This window comes from Grammomys surdaster, unplaced genomic scaffold, assembly GCF_004785775.1.
Source record: "Grammomys surdaster isolate TR1022 unplaced genomic scaffold, NIH_TR_1.0 220, whole genome shotgun sequence".
In the NCBI taxonomy this organism is placed as follows: domain Eukaryota; kingdom Metazoa; phylum Chordata; class Mammalia; order Rodentia; family Muridae; genus Grammomys; species Grammomys surdaster.
Genome location: NW_021604665.1, coordinates 766,972 through 792,937, shown reverse-complemented (window position 1 = coordinate 792,937; position 25,966 = coordinate 766,972). Strand labels below are relative to the sequence as shown.

Genomic DNA, 25,966 nt, shown 5'->3' with positions numbered 1-25,966 from the left:
AGATCTATGGATCTTTCTGCCCAAGGCAGAGGCCTCAGGTGTTTGTGTGCACCGCTGGGTGGAGGACTCCATCTCTTATGAGTCCATCTCAGGCAAACCTCCTCTTCACCCTTGGTTGGATTCTGATGCTTTGATAAGCTGTCTGTGGCCAATGTCCCAATTGGCTGACTATGGCCATGGAAAGAGAGTGAAAATGAAACCCATTTGGGGAAGAGCTGTCAGACCTGGTGGGGAAGAGAAAGAACTCTCTGCCATCCCTGGAGCACAGGGGTCCTCCCTGGAACATAAGTGGTGCTCCCATCCTGAAGCACACCAAAACCTGCTAAATGCTCACAATCATGCTGGCCAATCTGTCTGGATACTTATGAAAATGTTTCCAATAGTTCCCTGGGCCTGCCACTTCCTTGCTTTGTTTAGCCATGGCTTTCTGTGGTTTCTACAGAGGAAGCTGGACTAACAGTTATCAGCAGTATGCTTTCAGGGCTTGGTCTGTTGGCAGTCAGAAGACTGGCTCTGTTCTGGACTCCCACATACACCTAACATTAAAGCAAAATACCCAAAGCTAAGCAACTTTATAAAGAAAAGAGCTTTGTTAGGGTCACAGTTCTGAAGCTTTGGGATGACTAAGGACAAAAAGGAGAGGTCACACCACTTGGCAGGCAGCCAAGGATCAATAACCTTAGCTGAGGTAAAGGAACTTAAGACAGATTGTCTCCCAGACAAAGTGACAGGTGTTCTAAGACATCTGGAAGCTGGAAACTGAAACATGAGGGTGATTCAGGTGACAGGTTCTTGAAAGAACCATTTTGGGGTCCCATAAGACCTACCACAGTTGCTTCTGAGGCCAGCATCTCCAGGAATCCAAGATTCCCCGGCTGAGACTCTACCTTACAAAGGTCCCACCATATCCATATGGCCATCTAAGCACCAGGCCTCCTGTACAAGAACCCTTGGTTTCTCAGCCTGTGGGTCACGGTCTCTTGAAGGTCAGATTGACCTTTTCACGGTGGTCACCTAAGACCATAGGAAAACACAGATATAGTTACATTAAGATTCAAAGCAGTAGCTAAACCACAGTTATGAAATAGCAATGAAAATAATTTTATGGTTGGGGGTCACCATAACATGAAAAACTGTAGTAAAGGGTAACAACATCAGGAACATCGAGAACCACTGCCTTGGAGGATGAATGCCACATCCAAACCAGAACAGTCCTGTCTGCTGTTCGGTCACTGGAGCCCTAGGGTCTGAGAGGCTGCCCGGCATCCTTTACTACTGTTGCACTGTTATTTCTTTGCCCTGGAAAGCAGAGCACCAGCAGGAAGCACCTGAGTGACTGGAGGGTCAACGTCTCCACGGTGAGCAGAGTTAACAGCAGAGGGTGTTTATCACTCAAATAAACGCTGGCAAGTACTTATCAAGCTAGGGCGCTCTGGGGCCATACAGTGAATGAAACAGCAGGCTTCACAAGCATGGCTGTCAGCCGGCGTGGCAGTTTTGGGCCAGGTAGTGAGGGCTTCCTTAAGACACTTACCTAACCTCTCCTGGAACGCTGCTAGCCACGAGTCTACTGTGCCTCCTGGGTAATCACAGCTTCTAGAGTTGTGCAGTATATAACCCATGCAGCTGTTCACAGCAGCCGTGCCTTGACATCACCCAGATCCCTGTTGTCCTTGCATTTACCTAGCCATACCAAAGACAGATTTTCTCTCCGCGGAAGGAACTACGGTTGTCCTAAATGTAGTCACTCTATAGACGAGGCCCCTTCTCCCATCCCAAAATGAAAATTTATAAGAACTCTGGTCCAGTCCATGTATCTTTAAACTGTAATCAAGGAGCATGTATCAGTCACAGTAGGCAAGATTATGCTATGTAACAAGTCACCCCAAGGCCTCCTTAGCCCAGACACAAAGGTTTGTTTCTTTATTGTCCCTGGATTCAAACTGGATTCAGTTAGAAGACTTCCTCATCCTGGAATCTCAGAGACCCATAGTGCCCAGCACTGCAGCTTGAATTGTGTCCCCAACACTATGCTGAGGGGACATGAAACACTGGCCACTAACTCTTAAAGTGTCCACAGGAAATCACTCAAACCACTGAGCTCACAATTCAGAAAACAAGTGTACAGCCACATCAGACCAGTCTTGAACTACACCTTGCTTCTGTGACAGCAAGAGTAGCTGGGGCTGGGACCAAACTGGGACTCCAGAGAGAAACTTCCTCAAGGAAGGGACAAGGTGCCAGCTGGCCCCAGACAACTGCCCAGGCTAGCAGCCAAGGGTCAGTCAGCCTGGAGGAGAGACATCATGGAATAGCTCCCCAGCCTCTGGACCTTGTGGCCAGCTGGACCCCCAAGGGACCCAAAGGGACAAGAATTCCTAGGCAGGAACAAACACACACCCCAGCCAAGGAGCAGCGTAGGCGTAGTCCGCTGTCCCCTCCAGATGCTTTAGATATGGAATCCAAGTTTGGCTCTCACCTCTGGTTCTTGGGTGGCTGTGGATGACAGCAGGGTTTAGGCATAAGGAATAATCATTAGCTTAGCATCCCTCAGGTGGCTTTTCTTGATCAGGCTTGGACCAGCCAACAACCTGTTCAACCTTATTATAACCACTGAGAAACTGGGGGCAGAGATCTGGAGCATCCCAGAGCCAAAGGGGCCACCTTTGAAGCGTCTGCCCTCCCTAAGCACTCTTGGGGTTCTGGGGCCTTGGGGGAAAGAGCAGAGTTCCTTTAAGACAATGATGGGCGTGTCCACAATCAAGCAACTGGGGAGCAGATTGGGCGGCTGCCAGCTTGTGTTTAAGTACATTCCTAAGCTACGAAGGAAGAAATAAAAGTGGTCCTTGTCTGAGAGCTGAAAAGACAGCAATACTGTGGTGTAACTAGGACCAGATGGGCTCTGGGAATTTCCAAAGGCGTTTAGCATATTAGACAAAATAGCCTTGCAGACACACGCCATAACTGTGTCTGGCTGCCTGCATATCAGTTACGGAGACAACAGACCAACGGGCTGTGTCTTGGCTGGAGAATGGAGAGGATCAGCCTCTGATTGGGCCCTGCCCATTCCCCTCTGCCCAGTGTGAGCTCCCTGGCCATGGCCCCTCACCATAGCCTGAGAACAGCAGAGTCACAATTGAGAAGGGGCTGGAAAGGTTTCTGAAGCTGTTTAGCCAGATTGGTCCAAATGCCCAAACCTTCCACTGACGTACTTATTGCGGTACGGGGAGCCTACGGGGAGCCTATGCTCTTCAGGGGAACTCTGAGGTAGAGGTAGAGCAGACATAGCAGCTCTAAGATACCTGGGCTCTTCCACCCTGGCCAGAAACCCATCAGTGAGACAGAGCCCACCACTAAGCAGCATAAAGGAGCTTCATATGCCCCCTGAAAATCAGGGGTGCCTCAAAGCCAGACCACTCCATTTGTGATAATCTCCAGGCAGTGCTAGCTATAAGGATGTCCCTCCCATTCCAAACAGGATATTCTTGGTCAATATGGTATGAATGGAGTCCTTGCAGTGTGGTGTGCCCAGGTGGCCACAAGGGAAAGCCCAGCCTCTGCTTCCCGGAATCAGCCTCCTGTTGGTCTCTAGTGCCTGCTTGGGGCAAGGCTCCCTGTCTCTCTGGGTCTCAGGTCCCCATTTGCAGGTTGTTCTCATTTGCTGTCACTGTGATAAAACACTGGGCTAAAACAACCTGAGGAAGAGAAGGTTTATTTCAGCTTATAGGCCACAGCTCATCTACGAGGGAAGTCAGGACTGACACTCGGGGCAAGAACTGAAGTGGAGACCATGGAGGAATGCTTACTGGCTTTCTCACACAGTGTAGGTCTGCCCAGGAGTGGCACCACACACAGTAAGCTGGGCCCTCAACACCTACGGGCTCCATAGATTCATCTACAGATCTATCTGATGTGGACAGTTCCTCAGTTGAGCTCCATCTCCATGGGTGACTTTAGTTTGAATCAAGTTGACAAAAACTAACTAGCATAGAGGTTTAGGTTCTTGTCCTGACCCTTGTTGTCCTGTTCTTGGGTTGCTTTAGAAATGCAGCAGTAAGAGTACTAGCCTCAAGAAACATGGAGTATAGTGGGAAGATAGATGCAGCCTATGGCCCAGCACCCAGCACAGGGCCTGGCATCTCTGCACTGAGAGAACTGAGGGCCAGTGATTTACCTGTCAGTGACCTAGGCCATTGGTAACAGCAAGAGCTGGTGTCAGATGACGTTTTGGTGCCTAACTAGGTTTGCTCATCTGTCAACCTAGCACTTACACGACCCCATTTTACAAATGGAAAAACTGAGGCACCAAGTGCTCTCTCACTTGCCTGAAGAACTTGAGCCTGCTTCCCATCATGCTCATCCACTGCTCACCTGCTTCTGAAGGGAGCCACTGTCTCGGGATAAGCAGTGTGAACGGTGGACTCTGAGTGAGACAACAATGGTATCTGGGGTGAGGGACCTAGGCTGAAACTTTGCCTGCCTGGTCTCTACTGTCAAGGCACACTTGGAAATGAAGGCGCTAACACCTACATTGGTGAGGACTGGAGTGGGGGTGGGGTGGGGACTGAGGCATAGACAGTGATGTCATTTGCTCACAGTGCTTAAAAACTGAGTTCAAATCCAGATATGATTTCAGACTTTAATTTCCCTGGACCACTGAGACCACAGTATCCAGTACCGGAAAGCAGCTCCCCTCTGGGACAGAGGCAGAGACTGTTACTGTCACAACAGGCTTCAGAGAGGCTTCCCACTTCCCAGAGGCCAGAGGCCAGACCCTTGTCCCCAGAGCTGTCAGCTTTGCTAACTGCCCAGGCCTTACCCAGCCCCAGGTGTGTATGAGGCAGGGGTCTGTAGCCTGCTGGGATGCCCAGGCTATCAACTGAGAAACAACTCTACCAATTTCTACATTAAAGAAGTAGGGAGAAAATGACCTTTCACACACATTATGGTGAAAAGACACCTCTGGGCACCCTGCAGCTGCCTACTTCATTTCTGGAAAAACATCTGGCTGATGGACAATTCACTCTTCAGAAACTCTGTTTTCCACATGACCCTTTCAAAGGTGGCAGCCCCCTGAAGTCAGTTTTGTAACTCCATTCTCTCCCCAACGCTATCACAACTGACATTTCCCGATATCCCCTGATCTGGTCTGGACTACAGGGGTGCTGCCACCTGCCTCTCTTAGGATGTTTGGGAGCTGCTGGGGTCAGAAGAGGGGGTATGAGGAGACGATAGGTCACTGGGACACGATTTGCCAGAGGACCAGCTGTGATCAGGACACCGTATTAGGGTCAGATAACATGGGTCCTTTCCTCTTCCCATGGCCTGACTGTGACCATGAACAAGTTACTTTACCTCTGTATTCCTATCTGAAAAATGGTCTGGATAAGGCTAGGGATATGGAAGCAGGGTGTGCATTTGTCCTCTCTTTGAACTCTCTACCAGGGCTATGTTAGAGTAGACTTGGGGTACCCCGTTGAGGCTCCGACAGCTGGGCACTACTGTTCCTACCTCATATGAAGAAAGACTGACGCCAAAGAGGAGATCCCTTCTTCCAGTCTCACAGCCTGGTAGCCAGGCAGGACACTGTGCTGGGGTGTGTGGTGATGAGGCCACATACAGACAGCACATACTTGGTGTCAGGCCCTGTTTGCTACCTGCATTACCCTCCCAGACTCACACCGCTACTCCAACTCTGCCAGCTTAGGGCAAAGACCCACCAAGTAGGCTGAAGAAGGGAGGCTGCAAGAGCCACGGCCCCACCACCAGGCCCAGGTCAACAGGACTTTGCAGGTAGTGAGAGAGGCTCTAAATCTGATCAATCCCTGGGCACAGAGGGCTCCACCTCATAAGCTGGGGTGGGGTGGGGGTGGGGGCCCCAGGATCTTACAGTCACATGTTGTAGGCATGGGATCTGAGCTGCTGTGAGCTGAGGGTGCCAAGGACTGATAGCTTTCCACTCAGCCTCTGCAAAAGTCCACATTCTCCTAGGATTGTTTCCTTTTTAATCTCTCTCTCTCTCTCTCTCTCTGTCTCTCTCTCTCTCTCTCCCAAAACTGGGTTCACCTGTAGCCCAGGATAGCCTAGAACTCACCATGAAGTCCAGGCTTACACTGCATTATCGAATAATCCTCCTTCAGTCTCCCGAGTGCTGGACCTGTAACCCCAATGATTTCGTATTTTGTTTACTTTGAGGCAAGTTCTCCTGTCACCCAGCCTGGCTTCACACAAACTTGATCTGTAGCCAAGGATGATCTTGAACTTCTGATTCTTCTGTCTCCACCTTGAGTTCTGAGATTATAGGTGTGTGCAACCATCCTCATTTTGTGCAATGCTGGGAATGGAGCCCAGGGGCTCATGGAAGTTAGGTAGGTACTCTACCAACTGAGCTACACCCCAGCCCTCCCCTGGGATAATGATGAGACAGTTATGTACATAGGCCTCATAGACAGAACACTTGCCCCCGGTAGCCATGATGCTTCCATTGGTACATGCTGTTGGGTGTGGCAGAACTCACACTGTGTCTTATGCAGAGGTATCTTGCAAGACAAGTCTTTTCATAGCTCCCATTATACAAATGAGATAGCTTACAAACTACTTGAGCTGAGACCTTGGTTCAGATCCTCACTCTTCTGCTTGAGTGCTCTCATCAAAGAGCTAACTCACCCCTTCCTACTCCCTTTTCTGTATCTATGAAATGGGTACACAATGTCTCTAACTTGAGTGCTAGGTGGCTGTTGAGGGTTGGTCTGTTGCTAGATATTGTAATGCTAAATTCTGTATCCCAAGGTCTAGTCAGCTCAATACAGTGAATTCTCCCGTACGTCAGCTTTTGTTGTGAAAACCTTGCTCCTTAAAGCTTAATTAGGGCTGGAGAGATGACTCAGAGGTTAAGAGCACTGACTGTTCTTCCAGAGGTCCTGAGTTCAATTCCCAGCAACCACATGGTGGCTCACAACCATCTGTAATGGGATTCGATGCCCTCTTCTGGTGTATCTGAAGACAGCTAGCTAGAGCGTACTCATATACATAAAATAAATAAATCTTTAAAAGAAAAAAATTTAAAGCCATTGGTTGAATAAAGATGCCTACAGCCTGTAACTGGGCAGAAGAGAGGTAGGTGGGGCTTCACGGGGTGGGTGGGGTGGGGATCTGAGGCAGAGATGAGGAGAGTAGGAAGGAGGAAGGCAGAGCCAGGGGGTAGGTGAATTATGAGCACATGGCCATAAGGGCTCCTACTTCATTTGGAGAAGGAGCAGCCCAGAAGGAACACGACAAGTGATATCTCAGGATTACTGACAGGGAAGCAGATAAAATAGCACAGAGGGCTGATAACTGCCCAGCTCTGATGCTTTAAAGCTTATTATAGATATAAAGATTTTGTATCTTTTATTTGGGAACTAAATGATTTAGGGCAAGGTAGAAACCCCCTGTGGTGGTTTGAATATGCTTGGGACAGGGAATGGCACTATTAGAAGGTAGGGCCTTGTTGGAGGAAGTGTGTCATTGTGGGGGTGGGTTTGAGACCCTCCTCCTAGCTGCTGTGAGACAGCCTTCTCCTGGCTGCCTTGAGATCAAGATGCAGAACTCTCCGCTCCTCTAGCACCATGTCTGTGTGAACGCTGCCATGCTTCCTGCCATGATGATGTTCCTCTGCTTCACAGAGCTGTATGATCCCTCCACCTACTGCACTAGCTGGGCCCCACCCACCATGCAGAGTAGGACACGCCCACTGTGCCATTACCTCAGCCCAGCTCTGCCTGGCTGTCACCCCTCACTTTCCCAGATCCCATCCCCAGGTGATCTTATTGCCGAGGATCCCATACCTCCTTTGACTGGTAAGCATCTCCCCTCCGCACCCTGCATCCCAGCAAAGGATGAGCCTCACATTTTCACAGCTGACAGAACAGGGTTACAACCCTGCTCATTGCTCAGAAACATGTGTGGCCAGGGCAAACTCCTCACCCTCCTTCTGGGGCCTCAGTTTACTTATCTGCTAAAATGGGAATGGTGCTATCCTCAGACCTTTGACAATGGAAAAGAACAGCAACAACAACAAAAAAAAATCAACCACTCATCTTGGGCAGCAGCCCTGGTTAAGTGTCTGGATTGGTGAATTTTGAATCTTTATTTCCAGTGGTTCTCAGGAGGCAGATCTGTCTACCTCAGAACACACAGCAACAACCTGGAGCCTGTATGGCACTCAGACAAACTCCACAATAACAAACTGTGCTGTCACCACTCCCCAGTGTCCTGGGAGGTACCTCCAGTCAGATGCAGAGAGGCCATGGCAGAGGGGTGTGGAGCTGCATTATTAGTACTGTGGGGTTTGGTCCAGGTCAGTGGTTTAGACAACTGGTGACTTTGGCATCCTCTCAACTCCGGCAGAGGGAGTATGAAGGACGCCATGAAGGCTGTGGGGATGTCCCACATGGTAATGAGTATGAGTCCTGTAGTTGGGGCAGATCCAGGGCAGGAGGAAACCCAGCTGGCCCACATCCTCTTACCCCTGTGCCTTTGGTCATGCTGCCAATCACTGGCTAGGGGTGGGTACTTTCCTGCCTACATAAACGGAGGGCCCTGACTGTCCCTTCAGGGTAGAATGGCCAGAGGGCAGGTAGAATTGGGTACTTTGGGTGAGCCCCATGGAGACTGCAGCTCACCCAAGGTCTGTGCAGCCACTGTACCTAAATGTTACTTTCGCTGCCCTCCCTCCAGCAAGCCCCACCTAGGGCTAGCTTGGTTGCTAGCCTCTGTCTTGTTCTGTCTGCTGGGTCTCACCTTCTCCTCTCCATCCTAGTCAGCCCCTCATAAACCGCAGTGTGGAGGGTCACTCCTGAGCTAAACACTCATCCCAAACTTGTTCCCATGCTGAACAGAGGAGATTACTGCCAAAGTTGGGGGCCTTGGGCATCCTCATCGTCCCACCCCATCTCCATAGGAGGGCTTGGGAAAACAGGTCTGAACCTTGATTTATCGAGGGGAATCCAAACTGGAGAATCCCATCTTCCTTCCTTAGGCCTCCAAATCCGTATTAGGGACTACTACCTGTTAGCTGAGAACCCAGTGGCCCCTGGAGGCTAGCTATGGAAACTTTCCTCAGACCCATGGGCACCATCATCCATGAGGGGACCCTCTCCAGATTGAAGGAAGTAAGCCAACCAGGTCAGGGAGGGCCCTTCTTCTGGCTGATCTGGACAGCAGGCACCTCCATCCCAGAGGTCCCTCCCTGTGGCTGGAGCTAAGCTGTCCTTCCTGACTCTTGATGGCCTGCCTGCATCCTGCAAGGGCTCCTTCCCGGGACTCAGCTCTTCCACCCCAAGGCCCAGAGCCCCTCGGCACCTGGTGGGGAGTGGAGGAGCGGCCAGCAAGGCTGGCTCCTGCTCTTCCTGCCCCTCCACGCTCACTGGCAGCTGTCTTCACAGCAACAAACACAGGCGGGTGGGCGGGTGGATGGGGTGGGGGGCAGGTGTGATAATGTTCTGTGAGTAGCCGTCAAGGCACAGCACAGGAAAGCAGGGGGATGTTTGAGTTGTGTGCCGAGACGCAGGGATACTCAGGCCCAATGAGCCCCAGGTCATGCAAATTGAGGATGGAGTCGGCGATAATACGGGCTGTGCGCTTCTGGTACCCACCCGAGGTCACCATAAGGATGGGTATATCGTGGGCTCGGACCACCCGGAAAACCACTTCATCTCTCTTCACAATGCCCTGTGGAAAGACAGGGAGGATAAATTCAGATAGGCCCGAGTTCCTATGGTATCAAAAAGTACTACTGCAAGTCCAGCCCTGGTGTGGATTGCTGCTGCTTTTAGCATCTCCTCCAGACATAAGGCTGTCCATAGTTTCTAACTTAGCCAACCTTCAGAGCCTGACTTTCTTGCCCCACCAGGGCCAGGGCACACAGCTTGGCAGATAGACAAATGCCTAAAAATGCTGCCCTGGGAGGGGGGCAGAATGTGTCTCTGGGCTGACAGATGTATGTTCTAGGTGGCCCTAGGGTCTCTGAGGCTTGAATGTGAACCCCACAGGTTCACACGTGTTTGGACACTTGGTCTCCAGCTGGTGGTGCTGTCTGGGAAGGTCCTGGACCTTTAGTTGGCAGAGCCTGCTGGAGAAAGTACATCATGTTTTATACCTGGGCCCCACTTCCTGTTCTCTTCCTGCTTCCTGTGTACAGATGAAATGTGGCCTCTCTGCTTCCTGACTACACCACCAGCCCATGTTCCTTACTAAGTCTTCCCTGCCATGAACACTTCCACTCCTTCAGGAACTGTGAGGTGAAATGAGCCCTTTGTCCCGAGTTGCCATGTTTATCAGAGAATTCTCTCACAACAGAAAAGTGACAATTATGTAATCAGACTGTGGCCAGGCTACAGGAGAATCCTCAGGTGACCCCCATGCTAGGACGTACCGCTGGGCTGATGGACAGCCCCCCAAGGCGGTCTCCCTCCAGGATGTCTGTGCCCGCGTTGTATACCACCACGTCAGGCAGGTGCTCCTGGAGGGACCTCCTCACATTCCTCTCCACCTTCTCCAGATATTCCTCATCTTCTGTGCCCCACTCCAACTCTACCTTCCGCCTGATGGCCTCTGGGAAGGAGACACAAACAGCACCAAGTACAAAGGAGGGAAACTGAGGCAGAGTATGATGTGGGGACTTGTCGATACCCACAACAGGACTGACACCATCTCAGTCTGGCCTCTCACTGCACCAAAGCTGATTGAAGGGGGCATCCGTGGGAGGACAGGTTATTAAAGCTGATACTTTATCCCTGAGGGCCTAGACACACTATCCTTGAGCCCTTCTGACACTGGACACCCCACAAATTCAAGCCCAGGCTCCAAATAGTCCAGAGTCAGCTTAGGCTGAGTCAGCTGTGGCCTTACCTCACCACCTGTGCATACATGGCTCTGCCATGTTTTCATCTTAAATGTCCTGAGAGGCCCATCTGCCGAAGGCTCGGTTCCCAGCTATGGTGCTACTGTATGACGCTGCTACTGATGACTGGACCTTTAAGAGGCTGAGCCAAGTGGAGGAAGTGATGCAACTTGACGGTGATTATCAGGACCATGCCCCTGAATGTGCCTCTGCCTCCGGTCATCATGAGGTGAGAAGCTTTTCCTACCACATGTGAAGCCGTGGTACCCTGTAACATGATAAGCTCAACGCAACAGGGCCTACTGAACAGAGATCAGGACCTTAAAGCCATTAGCCAAGGAAAACTTTCCTTCTCTCAAGCTGTAGCCAGCGCCATGGCTGCTGCTGACCTTGGTAGTGGTCCCTTGGTACTGGCTTCTTCAAAATCATCCTACATATTCTATCACAGAGACAGAAAGCTGACTGAGACGCTCCCGCCAGTGGGGCAGGAAGATTGTTGATTTCAAATTTAGTCTCAGAATCTCTGGGTTATGCTTGAGTGCATTTTTGCTTTTTTTTCAAATGTTTATTATATTTTAATTTATATTTTATCTTATTTTAATTACATATATATGGGAATATACTCATTAGTACAGTGCCTGCAGAGGCCAGAAGAGGGCATCAGATCCTCTGGAGCTGGAATTACAGGTGGTTGTGAGCCACCTGATAAGGGAGTTGGGACTTGAACTCAGCTCTTTTTAAACTGAGCATTTCCCCCCCCAGCCTTCATTTTTGGTACCAGGTTATGAAGTATTGCTGTGACAGCTTTTAGGAATATTATGTTAACATTTGAACACTGGGCTGGAAAAGCCACCGAGTGTGGGAGCTTGGAAGGTAAGAAAGAATGTTGAAAGCAATGTGGACGACAGAGGCCCGGCTTGTGAAGTTCCATGGGGAATCGTAGGCTCTATCCAGGGCCACTCGTGTGCTGTTTTGTATCAAGAATCTGTGGTTCTGGTAAGCTGGAGCTGAAGAGTCAGCTGTGACGAACAAGAGGACAATGACACTGAAGTAAAACCTTTGCTTTGCTGGGACGATTGACACTAGTCAGACAGGACTGAGAACTAGTGATAATTAAGAAGAGACCAAAAAAAAAAAAAAATAGCCAGGCGGTGGTGGCGCACGCCTTTAATCCCAGCACTTGGGAGGCAGAGGCAGGTGGATTTCTGAGTTGGAGGCCAGTCTGGTCTACAGAGTGAGTTCCAGGACAGCCAGGGCTACACAGAGAAACCCTGTCTCGAAAAACCAAAAAAAAAAAAAAGAGAGAGAGAGAGAGAGAGAGAGAAAAGACCAGCATCATTAAGGCAAAAATCTGGGAAGTGCTTCCTCAGGGTCAGCACACACAAGCAGGAATGCAGAGGCCAAGGTTGTACACTGTGCTGGAAGCTGAGTTTTGTAATGTGTAAGAGTCTCCCAGACAGTACTGGTTTTGAAGGAATAAAGGGGATATGGAGGAAAAGTTGAGGCTTGGCACCATGTGGAGGGATACGATACCCTAAGAGAGGACAGGGAGGCTACTAGTGAAGGTGCACCTGGTCAGAGTGTAGGCTCCAGAGATGTGAAGACTCTACTACCATGGATGACCACCAAGGCCAGCAGCAGCTGTGGAGAGGAGCTGGCAGGAGCCTAGGACACAGGATGTGTATACTGCAGAGGCTGGAACTGGAGAAACGGACCAGGCCCTTCTCAGCCCAGAGAATTATGGGTAGGTCCCAGATGTCAAGCATTGAAGTTTTTACACTATTGCTTCGGTTTGATTGAGACTGTGCACTGGTTCTGGTTCTTCCCCCAGAGAATTTTTAAAAAGTGTTTAGGGGCTGGAGAGATGGCTCAGTGGTTAAGAACACTGACTGCTCTTCCAGAGGTCCTGAGTTCAAATCCCAGCAACCACATGGTGGCTCACAACCATCCGTAATGAGATTGGATGCCCTATTCTGGTGTGTCCGAAGACAGTGACAGTGTACTCATAAATAAAATAAATAAATAAATCTAATAAAAAGTGTTTAATTTGATCTTGTAAGAACCCAGTTATCAGACTGTAGATAATTTAGAGAAACTTTAGAGTTTTAGAACAAGCCTGGAGTTTTAGAGAAACTCAGAAATTTTGGAGAGATTTTTGGATATTTTAGAGAAACATTTTAAATGTTTTAAAGAGACTAGACTTTTAAAGTACTTGAATTTTTAAAGACTGGAACTTTTAAAAGTTAGAATATTTGATACTGTGATATTAATATTAACATACAATCCTGGGGACAAATGAGAGAGGAAGGCTGTGGTTGGATAGTGATGTTTGTCACACTGACAACAAGGGGACAATTGTGTTGTATTTTATGGGTGGTGCCACCCCTGGGCAGGTGATCCTAGTGTTTAAGAAAAGAAACTGAGCATGTCAGGAGGAGCGAGCCAGTGAGCAGCAAGGCCTCTCCTTCAGTTCTTACTTTAAGTGCCTTCCCTGACTTCCCTCATAATAAACTATATAAACTGAAATAAACTTCTTCCGCCCCAGGTTGCTTTTAGTCATGGTGTTTTATCACAGCAATAGAAATCTAACTAAGGCACAAATTCTTTTTTCTGCCATCTTTATCTTTTCTATTGCACTACTGCTCTGTCTCTCTGTCTTTCTCTTTTCCCTCTCTCTCCTCCCCTACCTCTCTCTCTCCTCCCCCCAACTTTGTCTCTCTTTCTCTCCTCCTCCCCCGACTCTCTCTCATCATCTATGCTCACCTCTAACGTGAAGAGCCCTTGTGTGTATTTCTGTGGTCTTGGAGTCAAGTGACTCCCTTAGGTCCCATGTGCTTGTGGGTATAGCGGGAGCACTCACGTCGTGGGAACACTACAGATAAAGGAGTGGCATAGTCACACCCACCAGGGACACACTGAGGACAGAGGTGGGGATAAACTTACCTTTCGCAAAGCGGTCCCCAGGGTAGATGTGGCGGTTGTAAACATCCATGATGTATACACGCTTGTCACCCATGAAGTCTCGCTCGTGCCCATTGCCCTGTGTGCAGACATAACTGTCAATGCAGGCGGCTGCTCTCAGGAAGGGGGACCCCAACCTCCACAGGAACTGCCGCCTGCTTTGTCAGGTGGCTTGACCTTAGGGATCTAGTGTCAGACAGCTGACAGGCAGCAGAGCCAGACACACTCCAGACATGACCCCATAGCCTCCTTTAGAACCTGCAGTCTGGCCAGCCCTGTCTCTCATCCTCTCTGTGAAACAGGGCAAGATCTGGCCTCACAACCCTCTTGGCTCTGCAGGGCATCAGTGGAACTGGGACATGGAGAGCAAACTGCAAAGGGTTGTGTATGTGAGGCTTGGTTTACCTGATGCTGAGTAAGGGGGATAGAGTAGCTGAGGCATATGAAGAGCCTCCTGCCTGGCATATGAGTGGTCAACAGAAACTACCAGGGATATGGGAAGGGGACTCTCTCACCAAAGGAAAGCTCTGGTACCTGGACTCCTGCACAGTGCTTACCTGGTGGGCATCGAGATCAATGATGGTAGCTCTGGAAATGCCTTCCACACGTTCAAACAGGAACTGACAGGGAGAGAAGATGTGTGAAGATCAAACAGGCCACAGGACCCAACCCTCTGGGGACTAAAGGGTTGAGGCAGGGAGGACAATGGGCAAGACATCACTTTCCCAGGAGTGCTGGGGTGCTAGGAGAAATGCGGGGGGGTGGGGGACAGTGGAGGCTGGGGAGGGGTGGGTAGAGGAGGGGAGGGGAGGCTCTGGAGGCAGAGTGTGTACTATGGCCTGAAGGTTAAGAGATCAGATCATGGATCCCCTGGGGAATGTGGGGTTGATAGATTAGCCCTCCAGTCTTAGAACTTAACTCCCCAAACTTCATTCTCTAAGGCTAACTCCTCATGTCTCTCCCTCCACTAGGAGACCCCTCCCCTGTCCCCTCCAAGTCCTAAGAGCCAGGTCTGCTGACGGCCTATCTACATGTCTGTAAGAACAGAGACTCCATTAGGCTGGCACTCGGCATGAGAATGGGCAGAGAGCACATTGGGAGCTCAGGAGTTCCACAGAACAACAGACTGGGCAAGCTCCTTCACTTGGCTTCCTCAGAGTGACACTCAAGGGTTCGGTGAGGGAGGAACAAGAGAAGAAGGTGGGTCCAGCTGGGATATGAAATCGACACCAGCTGTGTGGAGCTCTCTTGTCACCAGGATCCTAGCTTGTCCGTGCCTCACTCCTCCCCACTTTGGCCACACTCTTCTTTATACCCATGTCCTAAAACCTGTCTGTCCCTCCACCCACACTTATACCTAGCACTGGGGAACCTGTGATGACTCCCTCCTGCCACAAACAGGCATTCTAGTGGCTGGATTGTGCCGGGTCCAGTTTGGGTCCTGTCCAAGTTGAGCAGCTAGAGAAGTCCTACTTCACTGTGAGGAAGACTCTCCCTGCTATGAGCCCTCCTCCCTCCCCTGGAGTGTGTGGTAAGCTGTGGGATGATGAGGTCTTTAGAGGTAAGGTACCACAGGCTCAGAGACACACCTTGATAGCCAGTGTGATGTCTGCATAGGCACAGAAGCCCCCTCCACGGTCACTGGAGCAGTGGTGGAAGCCACCACCTGCAGAAAGCCAGACAGTGTTGGTCAGAACCAGGTCTGGGTGCCCTCTACCTCCCTACCATCCCCGCATCCCTCTCCTGTTGGGATTCCAGGTTGGCCAAGTGAACAGAACACTTGGGTACGTCATCACTCCAGGCTAAGAGGTAGCTCGATGCCATAGCCACCTCACCCTACAGTAAAAGCCACTTTTCTGGGAGACCCAGCCATGCTGGCCAGCTGAGCTGCCCAGGGTTTGCACACCAGGGAAGGCGCAGCATTAGCAGGCTTGCTTTGGACCCAGGTTTTCCTTGTAATGGATGGAGATGACTAGGAAGGACACCCTCTGCTGGCCACAGCTGTCCATGCCATTCCAAACCCCGAGACATAGTCTGGGAGTCCCTTTTGCTTTGGACCAGAAAGCTGCTGTTCCTTCCTTCTGCTAAAATGGCTAGTACGCTGCTACAGCCCCTTTGTATCCCTGGAGACCCTGGGTTATAGGAACTTTCCGAAATGGAGGTCCAAAACTATCCCCACCCTGACAGTGTGAGGCTGGGGCCGTGCAAATGAAGGACCTGCCTCTTCCACTCCCTGGGGACTACTAACAGGGCACCCTGTTTGCTGAAGCCTCTCTAGAAGTCAGAAGAGAGCTCCATCTTCACTAGTACCTTTTACAGATGAACTGTCCCAGGCACAGAGAGAACCAACAACTTGCCCATAAAATACAACAAGCAAGCAGCATACCATTAGTGAAATCCAGGCTTCATCAAGACCCAGATGCTCAACTAGCCAGGTCCTAGTTTCCATGATAAGAGTATCACTGAGGTCCTCCATGAACTGGGAACTATGTTACAGACACACAGGGCATAAATTACCCATGTGCCTATGCAACTGGGTATCTTAACACCATGGCTATGCCAGCTTTAATGCTGGGTACCTGGCAATGCAAGTAGTAGAGTCATGGCCCTTGGCCTTGCAGAGTTTACAAAAAGGGATCGGGTCCTGCACAAGCCAGCATCTTCCTCATAAGATAACTATGTAACAGCAAAGGAAAGGCTGCTAGGAAAAAGGTTCTTCACTGTGAAGTACTGTGAAGACAGACTGCAGAGGCCACACAGAACCGGAAAGCACTGGCCCCCAGAACCCCTGATATGGCCCTTAGCCTTGGCTTATCCACTTATCCCAGGACCAAGCCCTGTCCACTGGCCTAGACCCCAGAAAAATGGACCCTGTCAGGAGAGCCACACAGAGGCAACTAATTTCAGAGACATGCCCAGGAACCCACCTGAGGGATGGCACAGGCTTTCTGGGTGGAAGAGAACTCCCTGTCATTGGAAATATGTAAACGTTGGGTGGGGGCATTCTCAGAACAAATATCTCAGAGCAGACAGAGGTACCCGTGGGGCCTACACAGGAACAAAAAGCCTGTATACTACACCAGGCTACTAAGCTGGCTCTGAGGGCTTTCCTGTCCCTCTGTCCCCATTCCCTTTCCACCTCCACCAGGACAGCCAGACATTCTGAAGCTCCAACACTCACCAACATTGATAGCCCAGCCGCGTTCCACAGCCAGCTTCCCCGCCTTTGGAGACAAGCAGAGAACAGGGGTTCAGGCCACATCCTGAGGCAGACAATAAAAGCTCTGGGGCAGGATAGGCCACAGGTAGAATGAGGCAGCACTTCATTCCTCAACTAACCAGTGGTAGCCAGGGGAAAAGAATCAAACTGCCTGAGTGGGGAAGGGTTCAGAGTGGCCCTCCCAGTTTTATAGGGAAAACACCAGAAATTCAAGTGAGGTGAACTGAGGATTCCCACATGGCTTTTTAAATGGAAAAAGAGACAGTCTGCGGTCTGCTTGCGGAAATACTGCAAGCTACAATCCTGCAGGCATTTGGGAGGAATGGCAATAAATACAAAATGTGGCAGTGCCAGAGTGCAATGACCATGGATGGGACAGACCTCCTGATTCTGACACTAAGTGTCCCTCAACTTGCTCCTCAACAGCAAGTAGCACTACTGTAGAACATATGCTTGTTGGGTTACAAACACAGTAACTCAAATTGTTATTGAATGGGACAAGTCCCTACATGGCAAAGTGTGGTAGGGGCCTGGAGTTGCACATCCCACCCGGCCTACCATGATGGTGCCGCCAGTCTGGGTCCGCAGGGGCCTTAGCACCTTCCTCTGCACAAGGAAGTTGGGGAGAAAGATGACAGGGGGGATCTCAGTGATGGTAGCCACCACAAAGGACCACTGTGGAAAGAGACATGGAAGTCAAACTTGATGCCAGGCCTGGACATAGTGGCTCCCCTCTCTTTCTTGGGAAGTGACAGCTGTGAACCACCTTTGAGTCCCAGCTCTGTGCTTGGGCACAGTGAAGTTGATGGCATCGTTCTGAAGCACTCCTCTGCCCTCTTGTGTCTACAATAAGGACTGCAGGCTGTGCTGAGACTGCATGGGGCTCCTCTGCTCCCTGCAGCCCAGTACTAACCAGGAAGGCTTGGTTTCTGAGGCCAAGTGTCAGTCAGCACTTTCTAAGTACTTAGGGCCTATGAGACAGCCAGGTGGGCTTGGGGTCCTGTCTTGTGCTGGGACACTTGTAGCTAACAAGCCAGCAGGTGCTATTACAGAGAAGTATCAGTCTTCACAGGAAGGGAGAGGGCCTTGTGGAGAAGGCAACACCTATAAAAGGTAAACAGTGACCAAGAGTCCCCCAGATGCAGGCTTTAGGCCAAAGATGCCATTTAAGGCAAGGGATTGAGTTCAGGAATGCCAGAGGCTGGACAGGGCAGGGCAAGGAAGCATCTTCTGTGGTCTTCTGTGGTTCAGGACCTGGTCTGCTAGCACAGGTTCACAGCATACTGTCAGAGCAGTACAGAGGCACAGGAGGAGGAAAGCCAGAACTAAAAGCTAAGATTACAGGGATCTCTGCGACCCATCTCCAGCTGATGTGAGCTACTTTGTTATTTTCCCTCCACTCCCAATCCTGACTCCATTCCTCTCTGCTCGGCTCTGCACAGGCAGGTTTTGATGTATCTAGCTCCTCTGCTGCTCCTTGCTCTTTCGTTGGAGACAACAATCTCTCTACGTACCCCTAGATGTCCTGGTACTATGTAGACTAGACTGGTCTCACTCAGAGGCACCTGCCTTTGCCTCTGGGATGCTGTAATTAAATGTATGCTCTACCACGCTTTGTCTACCTTTATAGACAGTAACTCCATGCTTTCACCAGGGGACTGCTTCTTGGCCAAGATCCACAAGGACTCCAGGCCCATGTGTAAATGGAGTCATATTTACATGGAACCTGAGCACATCCTCCTGCATAAATCATGACTACATTGCTTATAATGTGGGCCATGTTACTACTCTGATTAGAAGTTTATGCCAGTTTAGGGAGTAACACAAGAAATTTGTATGTTAAGATGAATGCATTATTGTTTTGAGAATATCCTCCCTCTGTGGTTGGTTGGAGCCGAGAACTAAGGACTCAAATATATGAGCCTGTACTTATCAGTTTTGAGCTAAAGGTCGTGTGGTAGTACATGCCTGTCTTCCCAGCTTGGGAAGTATAGGCAGAAGATTAAGGAGTCCTAGGACAACCCTGGCTACATAAGACCCTGACTCAAAGAAACAAAACAAAACACACGTTTAATGAGAATCTTGTGCCTCAGTTACTTCAGGCATGCTGGCCACACACTGAGGCTGGTGGTTGGATGGAGCTAAGCTAGGATGTCCCATCATGACAGCTTTATCAGGCAGCACTGCTCTGGAAAAAAAACCTGCTGGTGACCAAATAAAAAAGGGGTGGGTTGTGGCTGTGCTCTGGAGGAAGAGGAAGAAGGGGATTTGGCAGAGTGGGCCATGGACCAGGGAGATGGTAGCTACAGTGGTCAGAGTGAGCAGATATAGAGCCTCACAGTGACACTGACACTGGAGGGTGAGCAGCAGAAGACAGAGCAAATGAGAAGGGCCCTGGTGTGTATGGGGAGGGGTGTTGGGGGGAGGAGACGACAACAAGGGACAGATAAGATTATCTGAGATGTGCAGCAAGCTGCCAGGAGACAGTCCAGATGAGTAGGTAGGACCCATTCAGAATGCCCTGTGACAACCTTGGGAGGGACAAGGGCGCTGGGCTGGTCAGGCTAGACACAGAGCTGGGACAGGGCTCTCAAGCTCCCTCTGGGCTCTGCCTCAGTTGTTCGATTTTGCACGCAGCCATTTCCCTCTGTGCCAGCCTCCTTGTCTGCATATCAGGGTCAAAAATGAGGGTGTTATGGTGGAAGCCTGCTGAAGGGGTCCTGCTGGGGAGGTCTGTCCGTCACTACCTCCTTAAAGCACTGTCTCAGATGCCTAGAGACTGTTGCAGACCTGCACACAGCTACCAGCACATCTGTGTCATCATCCAGAGATGCATGGCATCTGTGCACCTTCAGAGGCACACTAGTGCTATCAGTCCCTAATCTAAAATAAAACTGTGGGGCCGAGAGGCCTGTGCCTGTAAACCCATCGGCGTGGGAGGCTGAGTGTAAGGATATGAGCTCACACCAACTTTGTCTTAAAATTAAAGGATTTTTTAAAAATTATATTTTAAAGAGGGAGAGATTGATAGTGTTGTTTAGTGATTGAGTGGCTGCCTAAGATTAGACAGACAGACAAACTGAAACTCCCAGGGACCCCTGGGCTCTCTTACTTTTCTTGCACCACCCATCAGGTGAATCCAATGCTTTGTGCTGGGTACTGTAAGCTCCCGATTTGATGTCCTCTTGGGCTCGCTCCTGCTTTTATCTGCTATTTGTTGATTTTGGTTGCTATAAACTTAATAAACTCATTCATTCAAAATTCACATGGCTGTGCTAGATATTTTCTTGGTACAAAACTGGTCTATAACCCCCAATAGGCAAAATTAGGTATTCAGACAGACGTGTATGGGCATATCCATAGCAACACTACTGCCCATCATTAAAACTGAGAAATAGCTCTGCATAAGCTAATGGATGGACAAGATGGCAGAGTATTATACATCCATGAAGAGGAACATGTAGGCAGTGGTGTGTGGCTTCCTGGCAAAGCACTTGCATTGCATGCTTGAGCTCTCAATCCCAGCCACTGGGGAAGAAAAATACATGGCACCTGCTCAATAGGCTGTGTGGTGAGGCAAGCCAGATGCCAAAGCTCACACACTGTTTGATTCCATCTGTACTAAGTCAAGTACAAAGTACATGAGTCTGTGGAGGCACGGCAGAAGTGGGTGGAGACCATGCAGAGGGCGGAGAATACCAGGGAGCAAGTGCTCTGTGGGATCAGGTTTCCTTCCAGAGTGATAGCAACAGTTACAGACTGTGACATCACATGGATGGATGATAGAGACGCTGCTGAACTTAAGACAGTGGATTGTGATATATATAATGAGCCACAGTTTTTTAAAGGAGAGATCGGCCTCTTGGGGAGGAACTGACCCAGGCTCCCATCTCTTCTCAACTCTTCTGCCCTCTGGGTGCCCTGAGTTCCGTCTCCCTCCCTCTCACAGTGCCTTTGCACTTGTGGTTCATGCCTAGACTGTCCCTCACTCCTACCCTTCAGGCCTGCTGGCCTCACTGTCCTCCACACCCTGCTTTGCTGGCCCCCTTCCTGCAAGTGCTTGGCACCTGTTTGTCAAGTTACATTTACATTGGAGAGGGACTCGGTCTCTGGTTCCATCCCTTCTCTGTAGGACCCAAAACAGTGTGCACACTGGTTATGAACTTACTGATGGTGCTCAGAGACAGACATCAGGAGCTGCCCAGCTCTGACCTGTTCCCAGGGGCAGGGCCCTAAGAGTTCACAGCAAGTAAAGAACAGTGCTGATGTTGCCAAGATTCCAGTCTTAATAGGTCCAGCCCTAGGCTGTACACACAGTAGGTGCTCCTGTACCAATGCTGTCTTTCTCTTTTGGGGCCCTGGTCACTGGGATGGGAGGCCGCAGCACTGCAGGTTTCCCAGCAAGTGTGTAGGAGAGTAGATGTGACCATTCGGGCATGGGGTGGGGGAGGTGTGACTGAGCTGTGCATCAGATAGGTCTCACCTGAGTGGTACCAGTACTTCACCCATCACTCTCCCACTGCAAACCTGTTCGTGGTACTCAGGATGAAACCCATGTTTCCTCCTCAGCTTGCCAGACTCACTGTGGCCTGGCCACACAAGACCTGGTATATTATAAAATTATGTTTCTCTCTTTGATCTGGCTCCCACGGGGCTCTGAGCTAAGTGTTACATTGCCATCCTCTTGGTGAACAGCTATGTGTTATGCTCATATAGCTCAGCAAACCTGCCCCCCTGCCCTGCCCCATTCTGCTCTTATTTTCTATTTGGGAATCACAGACTATGCTGCTTCCAGATTTTTGGAACACCTCCCCTTAAGTTTCCCATAAGGTTTTATAAATAAATAGAATCCTAGTAGCTATCCCCCAGCCTCTGCCTCATCCAGGCCCCACTCTGTTTTGGTCTCTCCCTGTCCAAACTTGGAGCATCCTACCCTTGCCTTCCCTCTCCCCTCTGACTCCTGGCCAGGCTTCTGGGCTGTGGACTAATCACACATGTCTGGGCCCCAGGAAACCAGGGCAGCCAGGCACTGGGCTTCCAGCCAATGCCTCACACCTCTCTCCTGGGAGCCAGGGCTCAGCGTCTTCCTGGCAATCTTTCCCAAGCTCACACTGCCATGGCCCATCTAGAATTCTCACAGCTCAGGCCATGGCTGGAGGGGAAAGAGGCAGTAGCTGTGGCCCTGGTCTTGAAGAGATGCCCTCAAGGGCCCTCCCCATGCTTAACAGCACCCCTAAGTGATTTTGAGGAGGCACAGACTACTTCTGAGCCAAGGTCTTTCCAGAGTGAAGCAGCCTGTTGACTTCTGCCATCTGTGGAGTCCTGAAGTCATAGGCTCTGACAGGAAACTTGGGGTCCAGAACTCCCATTCCCTGAGGCAGAGAATCAATGGCACCCTGATGTAGTTCCAGCCAGGGCAGACTGGCAACCATGCCCTCCCCCTAACACCAACCTGTTACATAAAGAATGTACTAAAGACCTCGACTTCCCATAGGAGTTTACATTCTCCTGTGCAGAGAGGCCATAGGCAGACAGTGGTAGCCCAGTGTCGCCTACAGTTGGGATTTAAAAGCTTACAGTTAGCATTTTCAGAATCAGGGTAAGGGTAGGGGCTTGGGCTGGGGCTCAGTGGTAGGATGCTTCTCTATAATGCTCAATCCCAATAATCATAAAAACTAAAAACAAAACCACCCCCTGAAAAGCCCAAAGCAAAAATATAGAAAAAAGAAAGAAATCTGAGAATATCATTTAATAAGCATCATTCTGGCTTCTCTTGAAAGAGCAGGTCCTGTAGTCATGTTGGGCCCAGCAGTGCGGCAACCAGCCACATGGCCCACATGGGAGGGGAAGATCTTCTGCAGCTTATCCCAGACACCTCCGCCTGCCCCCACCACCATCTTATGTTCCCTTCTGGACCCTGGGGGCACTTCAAACCCATTTTAGCCCAAGAGTTTTCATTTACAGGGAGACCTTGGAATAGCATCTCAGGCCACTACAGAAGCAGGACAGAATAAAGTGGCCTAATGGACTGGACAAGGGCTAATATCAACTCCCACTGGAGTGATGGCAGCTGTGTCCTTTGAGCCCCGTCCAGAGTATAAGCTGAAAGTCACTAACATGCCCAAAGCCTCCAAGGGGTTCTGTCTGCATACTCCTGCCTGCACATACCCTGAAAATGGGGAGCTAACTACCCACAGAGAGCTCTTCTTAGCCTCCTCCTTAAGAATTTCACCAGTGCTAGGGACGCAGATCCCGGTGGTACCATACCTTCAGCTCGTTGAGATAGCGCCTCGTGTGCACCACCAGCAGGTCCTCCTCCGAGGCCTCCCGAGCCTCCACCAGCATGCCATCGGACAGCAGCTTCTCTTCTGGAAGCACAGAGCAAGCCCCTGCTTCCTTTCCAGCTCTCAAAGCATCCATCCCCTAGGCCTTCCCTCAGGCTGCAGGCTAGCCTCTGGCAGCCCCTCAGCACACAGTGAACTTGTGGGTATTCTGAGAATGGCTGCCTCCCTAGGCTAGTGTGGCCAGTGGTTAGGCCCCCTGTCCAAGGGTGCTGAACCCAAAACACACAGCAGTCTCCATGTTTTTCCGTGCTGCTGACAACCACCAGGTGAACTCAGATACAACTGGATGACTTCCAGGAGAAGACAGCACAAAGATCAGGAATGTTCTCAAGGTAGACAAAGCTCTTCAGAGCAACTCTCCCTCCACAGGTGGCTCAGGATGGTGTGGCCTTTCCTCTGCCTGAGCCTTGCTCATCCTCCTAGCTAACCAAAGGAGAGCAGTGGCTCACAGGCAGCAGAAGCCAGAGCTGGAACAACGGCTGTTTTCAGGAACTATCTCCCTGCTGCAACCTTCTATTTATGGCAAGTGAAACTGCCTTTTCCCATTTTGATGACATGAGTTTCCTTTTAAAACAAAGTTAAATTTTAAAAAAATCCAAAAACTCATTTAAAAATATTCAGTTAACATAGGAGTAGGTGGTATAGGGGGCACCTGGAGTGTCTGAGTGGCTTGCAGTGTCTGGTTTCTGTATATGGCTACTAAAGATTCATTTCATTTTGCAAAAGAAACTGAGGCTGAGAGCAGACACTCCCCCCACAGTATAGTGAGACTGGGCCATGATGCTCTTTTTTCTAGAGAAATCAGAATCTAGGGTCTATTTTCACCCTTCCTGCCAGGGTGCCCAAGGAGCCTGCCCAGTGATCCCGTCTCCCATCCTTCCTCATCCTCAGAGGAACTGTAGCAAGAGGGACTGACTGCTCACCCCCAGCTGAGGAGGATGAGCCCTTCTGTGGTGCCACTGAAAGAGGCAGAAGCCCAGGTGGGGGCAGAGAGCACCAGCAGGAAACCATTTGTGCAGGCAACAGACCTGCAAGGCTAGCATCCCAGGCTTACACCAACACCACGCATCACCTGTGTGCTTTCTAGTCCATGATTTCCTTTGGATGTTCAGGCTGGTCCCTACAGCGGACGAGAAAGCTGTACCACTTGCCGTAGATAGGAGGTCACCAGAGGAACAAAAACAAACCCAACAGAAACAGCTGTGTTATTAATGTCTAATTTGATCCTATTTTCTACACGGTGCAGAGCTGGGAGCTTGCTCTAGATATTTAGGAAGGGAGACAGGGATCTCACTGGAGGGAATACAAGACAGGGGCCATCTTGCTTAGTAGCCTGCCTGGAAAGACCCTTTAGCAGCAGGGCAGAAGACAGTCTGGGGGCTGAAATCAGGTAAGGATGGGATGGATACAGGGGATGGAGGAGGTGGATGCAGGTTTGAGGGGGTGATGAAGATGGGGAGAAGGAAAAAATGGAGAAGGTAGATGCAAGTCTGAGGAGGTGGTGAGGGCAGGGAAATGGAGGAGGCAGGTGCCAGTCTAAGGGGGGGGCGCTCTTACCTTTCAGGAAGTTGATCACCTTGCCCCATTTCCCAGCATCAAAGGGGTGAAGCTTCTCCAGGCCCATGAAGGTGATGTTGTAACGTGGTGAGTACACGATGGGCCAGCGTTTCTCTGGTACATGCTGGTACAGCTGTGTTGCGTGAGGCCTTCAATGTGCAGAAGAGACACAAATATGGACGACAGCCTCCTTGTGGAAAGCAGTCTCCCCCTCCCCACTCGCACCAGGTCACTTAACAACCAACAGAAATGAAAACAGCTCCTTCCTAAGCCCTGGCTGGTTTTGACTACACCAGCTTCCAACACAGTCCTCACAGCAGCCCTGGGGACCAGGTGTGCCCAAGGTCACATGCCAGTGCCAGGTGTATTCAGTACTGGCGCCAAGGCTCAAGGCCTGCACGGGAGAAGGCGGGGTGTATGGTGTAGGGGGCTGGAATGTGGCTGTCTCACGAGTCAGCTCACGCATCTGTGAAACTGGGAACAAGATGCGCTGGGGAGGTGGGGTAGTGTGTGGACCGCGATTGCAGGAGACTGTACCCTCTTCGCAGCCCTGCAGCCCACCGCGGTGCCCTGCGGAAGGGAGACCCACCGTTCGTCGGCACGGTCACCCAGCCCGCCCCCAACAGTCCCGCCGTACCCACGGGGATCCCCAGAACCCATGCTTGGCCCCACGCGCGACCCCGCACACTCACATCCCGCGGCCGGCCCTGCCTGCTCTGGACGCCACTCCGCACCGGTAAGGGTGGGAGGGATGCAGAGGGTAGGGCCTACGCAAACACGCCTCCTCCATGGCGCTGGGAGCTGAGGGTGGAGCTCTGGCCTGCAGCTGCGTCACAGACGACCAGACCGGCGCCGGCCAAGGAGAAGCAGCCAATGGAGTGCCGCCTGGAGGGCGTGGTTATGCGCAGCTCCGCCCGTATTCCCAGGGTAGAAATAAGCAAATACTAGTTTAGGTTGTGGTGGTGGGTTTGTTCTGGGCCTACCAGCTCTGCTATATGTTCT

The 25,966-nt window shown here is 50.6% G+C and overlaps 1 protein-coding gene across 1 annotated transcript; it reads right to left on the bottom strand.

The window, feature by feature from the left end:
* Positions 1-8,096: 8,096 nt before the first annotated feature.
* Hdac11 (histone deacetylase 11) lies at positions 8,097-25,759 on the bottom strand. Its single transcript, XM_028773035.1, has 10 exons — positions 25,657-25,759; positions 24,965-25,113; positions 23,331-23,431; positions 17,622-17,738; positions 17,025-17,067; positions 15,433-15,509; positions 14,401-14,463; positions 13,826-13,922; positions 10,415-10,593; positions 8,097-9,711 (listed from the first exon to the last, which is right to left on the bottom strand). Exons 1-10 carry the CDS (start codon positions 25,752-25,754, stop codon positions 9,496-9,498), a joined length of 1,140 nt encoding a protein of 379 aa, XP_028628868.1. The 5' UTR covers positions 25,755-25,759; the 3' UTR covers positions 8,097-9,495.
* Positions 25,760-25,966: the final 207 nt, after the last annotated feature.